At 38.1% G+C, this 17485-nt stretch overlaps 1 protein-coding gene across 6 annotated transcripts in view; it reads right to left on the minus strand.

The window, feature by feature from the left end:
- LOC127646731 (receptor-type tyrosine-protein phosphatase T-like) overlaps window positions 1-17485 on the minus strand; it is a 343034-nt gene that overhangs the window by 172312 nt on the left and 153237 nt on the right. For all 6 annotated transcript variants that reach the window (XM_052130581.1, XM_052130582.1, XM_052130580.1 and 3 more), the window contains one exon: window positions 4264-4557. In XM_052130581.1, the coding sequence (XP_051986541.1) occupies window positions 4264-4557 (294 nt within the window). The remainder of the gene's footprint in view (window positions 1-4263; window positions 4558-17485) is intronic.

Here is a 17485-nt window from a genome sequence, read left to right on the forward strand (position 1 = left end):
TCTATAGTTCGTACAGTATAAAAATAATTATGTCTATGGAGAGTTGTCATAAGGATAGCCACACAAACATGTTTGTTTGTGTGTGTGCGTGTGTGTGTGTGTGTCCGTTTTTCCATCATGACCCAATAACATTCCTCCAGCACATGAACATGCATTCCCCCCACACGCTTCACTTTTCTCCAATCCCTGTCTTTCCTCCCTTTCTCTCAGTCCTGGTCTATGACTCCCAAAATGCCAGACTCTAATATGATGAGAACTGACAGTGGTTTTTACATTGATCTCCACACACATGTGGACATGTCCTAGACTGATATCGTTTTTATTTAAAGCAAATTCATCAGTCCACATGACTGTTAAGTCCCCAAAGTTTTGTCCCGCTCTCTCCTTTTACTCATAAAAGAATGTTCCGGGTTCCGTGGTAATCAACATTATGCTACAAATGCTGTCAATTGTGCTAAATTTGTATTGAACCCCGAATATTCCTTTAAACTCTCCTGCTTTATCATCCGATTCACAACAATGCTTTTTAATAAAGCTGTCAACTTTTTTGCGGTACCTGAATGCCAGTTTTATTCTTAGAGACGTGTCAGAGCTCATTTGGCTGTGAGCGAGAGTCACACACAAGGCCTTCCATACAGAATGTGTGCGAGTGAGTTAAGACACCCATCTTCCAGATCATAAGGTGGGCTGCAGCTTGAATCTCAAGTGGAGCATATTAACTGTAACAGCCGGGGGGGAGTAACTGGTTTTGCTCCATTACACAAAGTGTATAAAGAACAAATACAAAAATGATTTGTTGTGGGGTCTATATTTGCAGGTCATAACATCATGGGATATTGTTTACAGAATGACAGGTCACTCATTCTATGGAAGTCTATGAGATTTTTTCACTTGTTATATGGCCCTGCAGATGAAAATCATAAGTATGATTCATTTAGAAAGCAATAACACAAACCCCTTCAACAAGCTGCATGATTTGAGACATAATTCACGTCCGGAGCACAAACAATGTGGGAAAGGTTAAGTAAGTTTAAAAGTAAGTTTGTTCAAATCCCTAACCCTAAATATGAGCAACAGTAAAAGTAATGCTTGCCAATGACTGCCGACTTTAATATAGGGAATAAAAGACCACATTGTATACATGTAATTATTTTCTTCTATTTCTGCGTACATACTGTACTAGAAAAGTAATGGGAGTGTGTTTCTGCAATGACATCCTACAGCCTGCTGGTATGTTTTAAAGAAGACGCACTTCTCTGCGACTGCATTAGCATACCAATAGAGCCCCTGTGCTGCAGAGCAGAGGTAAAAATAATAATTGGAAGGACAGGGACGATCAGGACTGTCGGTGGGAAGCAGCTTCATTGGATTAGGGATGTATGTATGTGTATATGTTTAATAGACGGCTACGGGCAACCTGTGTTGAGCTAGTACGAATGCACTGATTGTGCACAACACCCTCACCTGAACAAGTAAAAATGTTGAGCGCACACACATGCACACAGTCAAATGATTAGCTCATCCTTGGAAGGAAAAACGTAGGAACTGTAGCTTGCATTACGGATTTAAAAGAACATCCCATCTTTATCAGGCAACTATTCTTATTTATGGCTATTTTATGTGTTAGTCTATTGTATTGATATTTGAGGTTCCATTTATAATGTTTCCGCTGGTATACAATTTCACACTGGTGTTGTCCCTTGTTCCTAGTAAAACAGGTAACTGTACACCATGGCAACCCTAATCGGGACATCCCTATTAAAAATCTCCTCTGTTTTGGATAAAATGTATCTCACTTTTAGCACCACACAGTGGACATTTCATCTCGGAACTGCCGTAATATGTGTAAGGAGCCACATAATATAATTTTGCAAAGATGGCGCCACAGTCACATACTTTTAATGGGATCATGATCATGCCCATCCACCTTTATTGTATGGAAATTGAACTGCTTGGACAGTCTTTGAAATACAGTATAAGAAAGAAAAACTTTTGGGTTTAAAACAACATGATGGAGAGTAAATGATGATCAAATATTTCATTTTTGGGTGAACTATCCCTTTAAGATTAAGACTGATGAGTGTGATAATGAGATGAAACAAAAGATAGTTTTAGTTTTTAAAAGATAGATCACCCAGAGTGAAACTTCTCTCTATGACTTCCCAGATGAGTATGACTTTCTTTCATATGTTGAAGAAAAAACGAAGATTTTTAGAAGAATATTTCAGCTCTGTAGAAACATTATTAATCAATAAAAGTCCAAAATCTTCAGAAGCGATATGATTGATGTGGGTGAGAAACAGATCAATATTTAAGTCCTTTTTTACTATAAAATCTCCTCCCTACCCAGAAGGTGGCAATATGCACAAAGAAAGTGAATTGCCAAAAACAAAAGAAGAATGTGAAGTGGAGATTGAAAGTAAAAAAGGACTTAAATATTGATCTGTTTCTCACCCACACTTATTAAGGATGAGCCCAGACAACATCTGAGGAATGGAGGCGGAGGAGTAGTTGGGGCAAAGTGAGCGAGGGATTGATAAAGGAGAGAGAGAAGACGAAAAAAGCCCCTCTCCCCCGCTGTGTCATCAATGAAAATTGCAGCTCCTTCATCATATAATCTCTCTCTCTCTCACAGACACACACACACACAGTGACTTCCTTAACCTAGATCACAGTCTTCTCTACTTCCTGGGGCCGTCTCATCTGTTGCCTTCATCTCATTATTTGTCACTTTATCAGATCAAGAGTGTCTGTCTCTGTAGGCGCCGCTCCACACATCGCCCTACTGCGTTCATAATTACGCCCAAAAAATTTTCCCACCTACTGTATGGCCCTTCTCTTCTCTGCTGCTCCCTGCCATTGTTCATTACACCTAACGCCATCAATTCCTAATAAATCATATCAAACCATCTCTCTGTCTGTCCTTCAACAATACCTCAGTATCTTCCAATTTCAACTCAGGAAACTCAACAATAACAGACTCGTGTTCAGTCCCACGGCTATTTTCTGTTCTTTTTTTGGTTTTTAGAATGAAGAGAGTCTGACTGATCTAATACATAACACATTATCATAACACAAGCTATACAGAATTCAAAATACTTTGAAGTAAACTTTTAAAGCTTTCCCATCATCAGGCCAAACGGTTCCAAACATGTTTCAGTAGCATTTCCATTTAAGCACGGTTCGGCACGGTACGATTACAAACTGTTCAGGGCACAGATTTCTCAAAAGAGTTACCTACTGTACTCTGGACCATGCTGGTGAAACCCCAATAGACTTGCTCTGTCAGTCTATTCATATCATGTTCTCACAAAAGCAACAGGCCCAGATTGTACAGAACGGCACGATTCTGCAATGGTAACCATTCGGCCCCATGGTGGAAAAGTGGCAATAAATAACAGAATAGAAAATACAGAGATGAACTGGTGATGTCCATAAATAAAATGGAAGCAAAGTCTATTTATTAATTCATTTAAAGGCATCATGTCATTTATTTTTCTAATAATGTTTCTAACAATCCAATAGGTGCAATTGCCATTTAAATGTGGATAGTCAGGTAATAGTGCATTCATCTGACTTACATTAGTAAGTTGTGGAAATTTGGAATAAGACGAGATTATTGAGTTTCTATAAATGGTCTTTTTACACTGGGAAGGGAGTTTTAAATTCTAAAAGATACATTATGCCATAAAGAATATGTGTCTTTTTTTCACCTGAAAAAGTGGCAAATGAGGCCTTCTAAATGCTCTATTTCATTCATCTCCACAACTCTACATCCCTCATTTCTACAAATAAGTGCTATATCAGAGCCTCTAACTATGACTAACATATGGCTTGGGCTTTTACAGCAGGAAAAGCCCACGCTTTGAGAAACTGTAGGTGTAAAAGCCAACGGAACAAACAGAGAGAGTGAATGTAGCTTATTTATTGTAATAATAGAGTCCTCTCTGAGGATAGCAAAAGGGCAACAACTGTACACAAGTATTTTACTGCCAAACTATCCAAACACAGGTCTTTTTTCAAATTAATCAAAGCTCTTATGCTCATGAAAGTATGTTATAAACCTTAGTAGGAAGCAACTCATATATCAGCAACAGCAAGCAACAGGAATTAATTGAATTAATTAGAAGTTAATGGTTCTAAATTGAACAAAACAATTCTAAAACACTCTGCAACAAACTCTTCATTTTGATGTGAGTATACAACTCATTATATCCCCTCTCCTTTCTATAAAATATACCAGAACAACCAATTACCACTTACCGGCACATTTGGTCCGAGTGATGAGAGGTGGCCCTGGTGGTCCTGTGCCACCCTCTCCAGGTCGGGTCAACAGAACCTTAATCTCATACTCCACATCTGGGTCTAAATGCCAGAGCTTGTAAGTTGGTGCATCCACAACGTGCGTCTCAGCCCAGTTTCCTGTGGTGGTGCGGTACTCCACCTCTTTGAGGATGATGGGGCCATCACCAATGATGGAGTTGGCGTTCGGCTTAATCCACAGGTAGGTCGCACCAACTGCAAGAAGCTCAGGGGGAGCGATGGGTGTGGGGGGCGCTGAGGAAGAAGACAGAAAGAGAATGTTTACATTAGGGTCTAGCCCTACACGTTAGGGTTAGACTGATAAAACTGTCATTGGTTACATTCACATACTCAGTGTTTGGGATTGGCAACAGTATTTACAGTTGTGTGACTTTTAAATAGTGCTGAACATACCACAGGAGATTTAAATGATCATGTAACTGAAGTCAACACCCTTCTCTAATCTGCAAATAATGTCTACAACCAGAGTAGACTTTTATTGCCAGTGGTCGAAAATACAAAATACTAATAATTATCTAATCCTTATTAGATAAGGGTCTAATACTTTTGGGTCATTGACAAAAAAGGATGTACCAGGTATTACATTTTAGAAAAGACAAGTGAAGACGCCGACTACCAAACCTTGAGTCCCAAGTTCAAATCCAGGGCATGCTGAGTGACTCCAGTCAGGCTTCCTATGCAACCAATTGGCCTAGTTACTAGGCTGGGTAGTGTCATGTTGGGTTAACCTTCTCAGGGTCGCTATAATGTGGTTCTCGTGCTAAGTGGGTCTCATGGTGAGTTGTGCGTGGATGCCACGGAGAATAACGTGAAGCCTCCACATGCGCTAGGTCTCCAGGGTAACACGCTCAACAAACCACGTGATCAGATGCAGGTATTGACAGTCTCAGACGCGGAGGCATCAGAGATTTGTCCTCCGCCACCTGGATTGAGGCAAGTCACTATGCCAGCACAAGGACTTAAGAGTGCAGTGGGAATTGGGCATTCCAAATTGGGGAGAAAAGGGGAAAAATCCTCCCCAAAATATGATTGTAATCTTTGTGTCCAATTTGGTTTCATACATTTTTGAAAAACTTTTTTTTCCCACAAAAAAATTTAAAAATTTAAAAATAGAATTGTAATGTGCTGTAACCATCAAGTAAAAAGTCTTATAATACTTTCAATGCACATTGAATACATAAGAGTATAACGACTTCCATTAATTTCCAAAACGTTTTCAAACACATTTTTTCAAGGTACATTTTTATATATTTATATATTATGAATTTTCCAGTCAAGAATATCACAAAGTTTTTTTCAGGGTTCTGCAACATGACTTGAACAAAATGTGCCTTTTCACAAAAAATGTAAAAATAAATATCAGATGTTTTTTTGGTTTTTATGGTCAACATCATTTGAAATATGCTCATCATAGCTCATCATAGGGTTTTAATTAAATGGTTTGCATGAATTGCATTTTTTATGTATTTTTAATGTAATAGCTCTGGACTAAAATGAGTGTCATTGACCCTTAAGACACATGGCCATAGCATGCACCTGTTACCCTCTGTTATTGTATTTTATGATGAATTCTGTGAAAAGAATCAATGTTATGATCATGAAAACTTTTATTTCTTTCTAGATTGCTCCTCCACTGTCACAAACACACATTTTTTCTACCCCTAAAACTGAACTAGTAAAGGAAGTTTGGGCTGTTTCTATAAAGGATGCTTAAACAGTGATGTAAAAAAGTTGTTCTACACACAAAAGCGTTTTATGGGTGAAACCCTGAAAATTGTTTGAATTAAAACCAAAACTTGCATTACCTTCAGTGGTGTGTTTCATGTGAATGCTAGGAAGGACAAGTCATTGCTAAACTGTGGAGAGAGGGCTTGCGTGCTCAAGGTTGCCAGATTGACTAAAGCGTCGCCTTGGCAGATATTTCCAAACTGTACAAGGGTCTAGATCTAATTGGCGGTTTCACCTATAGAAATCTGGCAACCCTACAGATGTCGAAATCTAATTCTGACCCTTATTTAAAGTCTGTTATTTCTCAAACGTAGAAAATTTAATATTTTACTTGCATGATTATTTCTAAGTAATCCATGACACAATTAATCTAATGGGGATGGTAAGGGGGGGATGTTGGTCCCCCTCCCCGCCCCCCAGGCAGATTAATGACTAATGTCTTTGAAGTCAATCCTGAATTAACTGTAGAAATTCACATAGATGCATTGTCCTTTGTTAGCTGGCTTATGAAGGCTTATGACAGGATCCTGATTCTCACGTTCTATGTTTGTTTTCAAGTTCGGAGCATGGTGTCTGGGTCCTGACTCAGTCCACTCGGGATCCGGACACTCATGCTCCATGTCTCATCTTTTGTGAGTTCATGGTTTCGGTCCTCTTGCCATGCGCTCTTCTGTCAGTCGTGTATGCTGTGTGAGTGCACATGACTGTGTTTGGTCCTTCATCACCATGTGTCTGTTTTAATCTCGTGTGTAAGCACATGGCTTTGTGTTTTTCTGCCATGTGCTTCCCTGACCCCGCCTCTTTGTTACTCTCATCACTCTCCCCCATTTAGTCCTTGTGTTAATTGTCTTAACCTGTTCCTTATGTGCCCTACCTGTATATATTGTGTTCCTTCTCCTCTTGTGTTTGTCATATTGTTTTGTTTCTCATGATGTTCAGTTGGTGTTTGTTTGCGCTGTCTCCATGTCTGGTTTGTAATGTTCAGTTTATTATTCTTCAAGAGTTTATTATTGTTCTCTGCTTTTCAGTTTTATCAGTTTTTAATCCACTGTGAGAGTTTGTTTTCCCTTGTTTGTATTTTATTTAATAAAATATAAAAAATAAATCCTAATTCCTGACACATTTCGTGACAAGAACAATATGGAATGGATAGAATAGAAGAGAATAGTTTGAATGAGGTGTTAGAATAGAATAGAAAAAAATGGAATGGAATGGAACAGAATGGAATGTTTGGAATGGGATGGCATAGAAGGGAATAGAATACAATAGTTGGAATGAATGGAACCTATCAGAATGGAATAGTTACAATAGTATAGAATAGAAAAAAATGGAATTGAACCAAATAAAATGGAATTGAACAGAATAGAATGGAATGGGATGGAACAGAATGGAATAGAATATAATGGTTGGAATGATTATGGAATAGAACAGAATATAATGGAATGGTTGGAATAGAATAGAATAGAATACAACTCCACCATAGAACAGCAATGTTTAATTACATGGACGGCCTCATGGGCACAATGGTGACAGCCCATGTTTGATAGGGGATCAACCATGCAACTTTTTAGTCTAGTCTAGACCACCCCTAGAACATCGGTCCTTTGATGAAAACACATGAAAGTGCAGGATATAAGAGTTAGAGTTTGTGATTTATATTGGCACCCACTGGGTGATTGTTTAGAACAACATCAAATATATTAACCCAATTAAATGTAATATCCCAATATGACAAATCAAGAGGAGCAACAGAACACAATGGAACAATTGGTGCACTGAAATCCACAAGCCATCTTGAGCAATAATTTTTTGGTAAATTAAAAAAAAGTTATTTAAAGAGCAATTATGGGATGTAGCAAGTTATCTCACTCCACAGTTACACTCAATTCTACCATAATTTTCTTTTGTAGTGCAAAATGGTGAGAAGAAAATTAAGGCTTTGTGAGGCTGGAATAATAGTGAAGCATGTGGCCAAAGCTTTGGGCCTCATTAAGGGATATCAGACAAACTTGCTTGGCCGGCACAATTGTAAGAATAAATTAAATAAAACGTTTCCTGGAATCCCAGTCGAGAAGGTAGGCTATAGTTTTTCCCTAAACACTTAACTAAGCTGTCTCTCTCCCACTCTCTCTCCAGTTCTTACTTTTTTTATTTTTTTTCAAGCTACCCACTCACATTAGATCCACTGGAGACAGCTTATGGCTTGCACTGCATTAATTTCCTGTCTTTGGAAGTCTCTTCTTACTCTTTCTGTAACTTTCTTCTATTGTGCTACTCAATTCTTGTAAAAATGGAAAAGGTAAACACTTTCTTTATTATTTCATTTTTCTCTTTCTTTTTAATTCCTGCCTTCCATCTTCTAATCATCCTCCCATCACTCTGCCTCTCTCTCTCTCTCAGTAGAAGCGAGGGCAGACAGACACTAATCCAGGGTTAGAGGTGAGCAGCGGTGCATGAAGGGTTCATCCGAGCATGGAAGAGCCACCCAGGCCCACTCTAATGAGAGGCTGCTGTCTCTACTGTGCCATGTAATCAACTGAGCCAGATTACCAAAGCCCATTTACCCACAGCTGATAACCACTGACTCCCTCAGCTGCCCAGAAAGGAGACTTTCCGGCTCGAAGAGGAAAGTTTGTGTGACCTGTCAAACTCAAAAGCTTAAGAGTGTTTAAAGCTTGGAATGAAAATGAAGGTGGGAAAAAAGATAATAACAGGAAGCAATAAGGAATAATACATTGTAAATAGAGATTACCATAAAGGAAGCCCATGAACTAAGGGAGGAGAGATATAAAACTAGTTTAGTTGCTAGGGTGTTGGGAGTCCTGAGTCTCAAGACAAGCCACGTGTCTTGAGGTATTATTCATGTTGGTAGCACAGACGGTGCAGGATAAATTACATCAAAGCCTCTTTCAAGGCAAGTCAGTCCACTCGACAGCTTTTGGGAATTCTCCAGGGCAACTATTTTCTGGATAAAAGTGGCATAAAGCATAGCTACTATCTATTTGAATGGGTAAAGACTGAAATATCCAAAACGGTTGGTCAAGATTGTGATCTCAATTTTTTTTTTCTTCTAATCAGCAGTAAAATCTGACAACAATGATATCGAAAACTATGCTTTTTTTTAGTTCAAATAATGTAAAAAAATATATATTTGTGAAGAAATGTCTGTATGTAAAAAATTATTGGCTTTTTTACATATAAGGCGGGACTTTCTTTTCTACACCTGCCATATTGGGCATTCCATTTACTCCCATTAATTTTAATACAAGTGGTCCGCCTCAGGCTAAACAGTCTCTGGTTGTGGTCTGAAGTTCAACACATAGGATTAGGGGTTTGTTGAAAAGTATGAGCAATAGTAATATTAATGTTTGCCTTAACAAGCACCTCTATTAATGAAGTGCCTTGTGTGATATGAGGTATTGCTTTTTTTTTGTTGTTGTTGTTGTCTTTAGACAGTGTCTTATAAATGAATGGCCACTAGTGTGTTGTTCATCAAGGTAGCTGTCATGTCTAAATTGCAAGTCTGAAAAACTGCATTTGAACAAACCATTAATATACTTCTATCGTTTAATTGTAGTCTGGATTTTTCAGCACTCTTGATGTTAGTACATTGTCCTGATATGAGCATTTATGTTCCTGCAGTCCCCCAAATAGTGGGGTGTTTTTGAATTGAGAGTCAGTGGAAGAGAAATGTGGTTTGGCTGCTGTTGATGACTGTCTGAGTCTTGATGTTTGGTTGTTGATGATTGGATGAGTGTTATTGTACCCTTTATGATTGACAAGCTATTTTGGTATTCCACAATTGAAAGCCCTAATGATGTGTTTACTGCATAGGATGGTGTTGATTAGCACAGTGGTTTGTGGCTACAACACTAGCGAGATCCACAGATGTTTAGTATGGGGATGCTAAAACCTCTAATGCCTATTCAATACATTGTAGTCCTATTTAGGTAACATATTGCTTAGGATGATGTAACTATATTAACAAACAAATGAGAAAAAAAAGAGGACTAGAGGTCGAGACAAAGATTTAGAGAGTACATTTACCAACTAGTGCTTTAAAACACAACAGTCTTACACCAGGAATCTCAAAAGTTCTAGTATTTCGGAACTAGTTAATGCAACAATAAAACATTTTACTATACCAGTATTTTTGCAATATTGGTATAGTACCGACTCAATTCAGTATCTGAGTGCTGTCACCATGATCAAGCCAGCTGCAATGAAAATATTGGTGTGTGCACCTAATGCGAAAATCAAGGTAATCTCGTCATGTAACTAACAGAGTTTGAATAGCGATGGTCACGGACAAATTACTTTGTAAATCTTTTCATTGCTTATAACAATGATAGCTTAATAAATTATGTATTCATTTTCCATGTTTTCAGTTTGATATTTTCAGTACTGTAATAAATAAAGCTACACTATATAAGAATATTAATGAGCAAGTACACCAACTATCCGTCTTCCAAGCCATGTTTTTGCCTTACCCCGATTTACTAAGGTAAGCCTATAATAATCATTCATATTTTAGAGCTATCGGGATAAACGAAAAAGAAGATCCAGCTATTACAGCGCATGTACAGTATATTTTTGGTGATAGGTGTGGTAGTATTATATAGCTGAAAGCTTGTAGCAACAACAACTGAGCGACATTGACAATTGACCCAGAGGCAATGCTCTGGGATATCACCCATTTTCAAAATAAAGAAACCTCAAATTGAGAAGAGTCTGCAAGCAAAAAGGGAAGGCGACAAAGCCCGTAATAAAACACTGTGGCAGGGCGGAGGGCGGGACCGGGTGTGTAGGATCACGACCCGGCCCCGCCCTCCGCCCTGCCACAAACACAAAAAACATTGTATTTGCTTTTCAGAGATCCAGAGATTGAGTTTTTCTTGCTGGGCATGTAAGATATTTTATTGGACCGATAGTGAGCCAGGGAGGTCTCTTAGCGCTGTAGTTTGTTAGATAGCGTTAGCCACTTTAATGGGCCATTTTATTATGGATTGTGGTACTGCAGTTGCTTTCAATTTTATTTTCAAGGAATTTAAAAACTTTTATGCTGGTAACAATGCCAATTTCTAAACTGGTTACTACCTCGTTCTATTTGGCTGCTAGCTAAGTTACAATAGATTCCACCATTTGATTTGATCTGATATGACTAGTAATCGTCTAATGTCATCGTTGCCTAACTTTTGTAACACTATTTATTTTAAAACAACTGTTCAATAAGTCAAAACAGCAGCGGATGATATGCAACTTACCTGCTCATAAGACATATTTTCTGATATCCGTCTTTTTCTTTCTTTCATTATTTATTTTTTGAGGGGAGGGGTTGAGTTTTGTTGTCGTTAGTGATATTCGCTCCGATAAGATGATCAACTGTAACCATGGTTACATCGGTACACTTCAAACCATCAGATTCATCCACACAAATGTATATGTGCAGCCCTATATGCATTCGTTTTTATTAAATGACTGATATTTACTGTATATTGATATTTAATTATTTAAATAAATGTGTTTTTTACAGTATAGTCTTTTTGTGGTATCAAAATTCAAGAATTTCATGGGAATTGATATCGAGGATTGAAATGTTGGTGTTGTGACAACTCTTCCATACAGTAACTAATAACTGAAAGTGCAACAAGATATTGAGGAAGATCTTGTTAGAGAATGAGGAAGATTGCAGAACAGAAGCAAATCTAAGGATGGCTCAAAGGCTTATGTGGCTCGTCTCAGCTACTTCTCGAGTTCTTGGATTCTGTTGTCAGTATATACTCTCAAATAGTATGATACGCGCAAGATGAAATGAAAATAAATAAGGCAATATGCTGTGCTCAGATCCACTAGACACACTCACATAAACACACAGTGACACAGTAGGAATAGAGATAACAAAAGGAGCATTACCCGTTCACCAGGGGCTCTTTTCACTCCAGGAAAAACCCATTCTCTACAGACATGAGAGGTTTCCTACACACACTATTTTCTCTTTCAGGTGCAGAAGTTCATATGTGTGAGAGAGTAGAATCCTAAACATTATTTCTCATCCTTTCTTATGAAGCTCCCCTGGTACATAAAGTTCATTCCCATTTCCGCTGATACTTTTGCCATACGTTGAGGAATATTAGCAGCACTTTGGCTATTGGAAACCGCTCGACGCCTCTGTGCAGGTGTGTGTGCATGTGGCCGAGCAGCTCTGCAATTTTAGCCTTTATCACCTGGTGTCCACAGGGAGGTTTTAAAACCAGCTGGATTTGTGAGGAATCTCCAGAAATCCCACCTCGCTATCTGATCAAAGCCTACCAGGTCTGTCTGATAACGGAGTAGTAGAGAGAGACGAGCTCCACCGTCAAATGGGAATTTGTACCTGTGAAACAACAATAATTGCAATCTGTTTTTTCACCTGTCAGGACAACCAATTCGACAGAGACCGATAGAGAAAGAGATACAGGGAGAGAGAGAGAGAATATGGCTGCAGTATGAAAAGGTTTTATTCCAGCCATAACATTCTATAAAATATGTCTTTCTCAACAGATGCATAAAATAAAATACTCAGCTCACATACAATATTTGCTTTTATTTTGTTGGCGATATTAAACCAACATTGTAAATGTCGCAATTATTTTAATATGCCTTTTAAGTTTTCTAAAGCAGACTAGTTTCATGCTTAACCGTTTCGAATTTAAAGGGGTCATGACATGAGGAATCACATTTTGTGGAACTTGTGACATCACAAGGACCAAATACATCTGAATATGACATCAACGCCAGTATTTCATCATTGTACCTTTGGAACCCGCCCACTGGTGCTCAGTCAGTCACACAGGTGAAGAGGAGAGAGACGTGCCTATCATGTTAAATTCACCCAAGTGGACTTACATAGGACACCTTCATGTGCCTGTCTGGATTTAAATGTATTTCTACATAAACATGCGCGGCTTTGACTGTTATCATACATCTCGTGCCGCTTAACTCCAAAAAGGATCCCCATCGCTCTAATGCATTCCTTTGCAAAGGAACTGTTATTGAAAGATGGGACAGTTAAAATGTGACTATTGGATGATAAACCGTAAGTAACCAGTTCCATTCATTAATGTTTTTTTAAATGCCATGGCCATGTTTGATATTTTATGCTGTGCTTGAGTGAACAGTTTGCTACATTCACAGACCTGCCAACTTTAGGAAATGATTTGGAGTACCACAATAGTGCAACACTTAGTTCACATGATTTGCAGCACTTCGCTTTGCACACGGTCATTCCCCTCTCACCGCCATATCAAAGTATTCAACATATAAATCAGCTATGAGGAAAACAATATGATTTCATTGTATGATATGTGTGCTTATACAAACTGATAACCATAAGTGAATTGCATTCAGTTGTTTAATAAAAATGGAAATAATTTTGTATATTGTAACATATGTTTTCATTTTCAAGTATTTACAGAAACTTATGTTGTGATGTAAAACACTGTCTATTATGAATAAAACCCAATATTCTGTTCAGGATTTCCATTTCATTTAATAATTAAATAATTGAATCCGTTTATATAGGCACACATCATATAGGCCTGATGAAAAATATTTAGCCTATTCAATGTAAAAAGTTAGCTAGGAATGTAGGTTTAGCTACATTATTACCTGAAGCTCCTTGGTGGCTAATATAAAAATCGTAATTGCACAATGTGCAAAATGCATGATTTGGCAGTTTTGAGGGGCGGAGACACAGCCATTGTTCCTGATACTTTTAGAGGAACTTCTGGGGGGCATAAACTTGTTTCTTTTTAGGTCTTCTTCTCTCTATCTCCCTGCCAGTTCCTCCTAATATGATGTCATGTTTATTTTAACTGCACGGCACACACACACACACACACACAAACACACACACACACACACACACACACACACCTCCCGGTAAATTTCTAGATAACGTTATTTATGCGGCATGTGCACTTGCTTTGCTTTTTTTCATCCTGCCATGATCTGCTCCTCTCATTACAGTGATGGGTTTGCCTGCAATAATAATTATGAATACGGTACTATGAAAAGTCACGTTTAACAATCTGCGACACACCGACCATATAACTTAACATTACTATGCCAACTTAAATCTCAAAGGAGTTAAAAGCACCATCCACACTTGAGGAATCAGCCAGACGGAGTGAGAAGGGGGAATGAGAGGGATATGTAGGGTGCACTGGTGGTTTAGATCAGTTTTACTATCAGATATAACTAATAATTAATATTTATTAATTATTAATTAATAATTAAATTAAATAATATAATTTAACTCGTTAAATTCTATCCTCGGGGCACCACTCTTTGACAAGAGAAAAATTATAGTAAGTGACTGATCAAGTCTCATAAAATTCTATAATCAATAATCAAAATTAATAATCAAAATACTCAAAAAGGGAAGAAGCTTTTATAAAATGAACCGTTTGTAATAAGTATACTACACGACTGGAACAAAGCTAAGTTAATCTTACTCTACCGTGGCCAAATGGTGAGGTTAGAAAAATGTGGTCTCTCTTTGTCCAGAAGGAGGGAAGTTCCTTTTTATGTGAAGATACGCATCTCTTTAAACTGCAGACTTGTGCAGCTGTATGCAGAGAGACCGAACTCACCACTTTTTGCCGGTTTTGTTGACAAAATGACATCATCAGTCATAGGCCACTTTTGACCAATGACGTTTGAGGCTGGGTCCATGGGCGGGACTTCACCTCCAGCTGTGGAACTGTGAAGGACTCTGGGAAACCGAGTTCTATGTCTCACCTTTGATCATAGAACAAATTTTGAGTGGGGCAAGGCCCTACAGATAAAATCTATTTTGTGTTGCTGTTGATCTGCAGTCTCTTGAAATGACTGACATTACGCATTTGTGCAGCACAATGAACCCAGGGCTATGATTGGTCAGACCCTCCTTCTTCTTTTGTTTTTTGGCAGACTAGACGCAGCTGCCTCTTGTTGTAAGACTTGAGTACTGCATGTAAACAATTGAACGCAAAGGCGTCACCAGCTTTTTGCATAGTAAAACACTAGTAACTCTAAAGGGTGACAAATTGTACCAGTGTACTTTGATGTCAAAACGCGTACCTGCTACGCAAAATGAGTACAGGTTGGCAAGTCTGCATTCAGATTAAATGTGTTTGGTGTACTTTATATGTTAACACTGAAATGTAGTTTTATAATGTTGTGTTGAGTTTGTTCAGATTGAGTTCAGATCAAATATGGGCTGCGTGATGTTAGCCAATCACAACAGTGGGTGTTTACATTGAAGTCTTAAAGAGCCAGGTATCTTATAACCAAGCGTTTCAGATAGAGGGCCAGAGACAGGGTGGAAAATGATTAGATATTACTAAATTATGACTGTTTTGGTGCAAAACACTTTACTAACATCATAAGTTGACCTCAGGGAAGATAATACAATTATATATATATAAAAAAATAAAAAAGAGTATGTCAAGACCCCTTTAAATCTACTTTGAATTTACAATGACTGTATTTATTTAGACTGATATTTCCATATGAAAACTGACCATAGTTTTACTACAGTTTACATAGTTTAACCACATTTTTGTACTAAAACCATAGTAACCACAAAATGTTTACTACAGTCATGGTTACTATATTACAAAATATTACTAAAGTAAAGCAATGTTTTGCACACAAAAAACATGGTTACTACAGTCGTGGTTACTAAATTATTACTATCGAAAAACCATGGTTAATTTTCTTAAGGTTAACAAATAGGGTGACAAAACGTCCCTGTTAGACTGCGTGGGGTTCAAGTGAATCAGTGAATCATTTCTGTTTACTAGTTCATTTACATGAACTGACTCACTAATATTAATATGTGTTCCCAATGCTAAATATAAGCGAATTGTTTATTTTTATCTGTTCATTTACTTTACATGAACTGTCCAATCTAATCAATTAATTTAAATGAACTGGTTTTCCTAGTGCTATGTGAATGTGGTGTTACGTGAGCATGTTTGATTACTCCATCGTCGCCATTGCTACGTTCCCAATGCAATGTGATGAATGTAGAGTTTTGTGATGCTACAGCACTATTTGTCAGAAAATGTCCATTGTTACTGGAAAAGCTACACTATTGTGGATATTGCTGAGCTGATGTCATGCTACTGAAAAATGTAAGTTAGTAGTGAAGCTTCTTTTAGTTACTGTAACACTCCCCAACAGTGTTCATCACTGAAAAGTAATGACAACTAAAATATTGCACAACAATATATGTGCAAATATTGCACAACTGAGCTCGATTCTCATCATTCAATTTAAGACTTGCATCACATTATGTTAAAAACCAAACCAGAGGTCTAGAACAACTGTAAAACTCTCTATAGGTCTTGTAAGCTCCCTGCACGCCTATATATCAGAATACATGAGCGCCCACAGAGATCCTATACCTGCAGCCCCATGGGAAACTGATTTGAGTGACATGCAGAGATGTTTCATCTTATTTGCTTTATTGTGTGGATCAAACCAAGGAAGAATGGCACAAGGAAGCCACATGAGAGATTCTGAGACTGACACCGAGAGAGACAGAGAGAGAGAGAGAGAGAGAGAGAGAGAGAGAGAAGCTGACTATGCCCTTTACCTAACCCTTGTCCCACGATGCAGTATCTCCGTAGGTTTGATTCTCTTTGTCAGGGACAAGGAACTACAATTCTCCTTTTTTCTTCAACCTATCTAAAAAGTAATTCTCCGTCTTTTTTTATCATAGTGCGTAAGTGTTCGGAAGGTTTCCATGGATGCCCACAAAGAATGCTTTAATCAAAACACCATACTGAGCATGCCAGGAAAGCGGGAAAAAAGAGAAATACAGAGAGCGACCGTGTAAACATACAAGTAAGAACAGCATAAGGGAAGTGAAGGCACTTTAAACCATCTTACTGAAGCGGTGCATTCAGGTCTTGACAAACAAAAGAAAAGCTCAGGGATGGACAGTCAGGAAGATTGAGAAAGAGCAAAGAGAATGCATTTTTTGCTAGAATGAATTCACAAGCCTGCTGATGTTCAAAGGCAGCGTGCTGAGGACACCTGTGCATAAATTGCAAAATCCTGCTCCGAAAACATCTTAGAACTCAGTGAGACATGTAATACACAAACACAAGTGCTCAGTTCCAAAATCCAATGAGCTGCTTTAGGTCTATTGCATACATAGGGGCCATTCACATGTAACACATTGTCACTATTTTTAATAGTTGGTCTATGTATACACACACAACGGATGGACGTCTTAAGGTCGAAAGGTGCAGATTCTTCTTGCTAAGCAAACTCGATTTCAGACCGCAATTAATAACACTACGCAAGTATGCTTTGCATTCTCAACATTACAGCAAGGGGTGCTATGGCGGACATTAGTGTGAACTGTTTGCTTCAATGGTGAGTTGTCTCTTTTAAGTCA

Source organism: Xyrauchen texanus, chromosome 7 (genome assembly GCF_025860055.1).
Source record: "Xyrauchen texanus isolate HMW12.3.18 chromosome 7, RBS_HiC_50CHRs, whole genome shotgun sequence".
NCBI classification, from domain to species: domain Eukaryota; kingdom Metazoa; phylum Chordata; class Actinopteri; order Cypriniformes; family Catostomidae; genus Xyrauchen; species Xyrauchen texanus.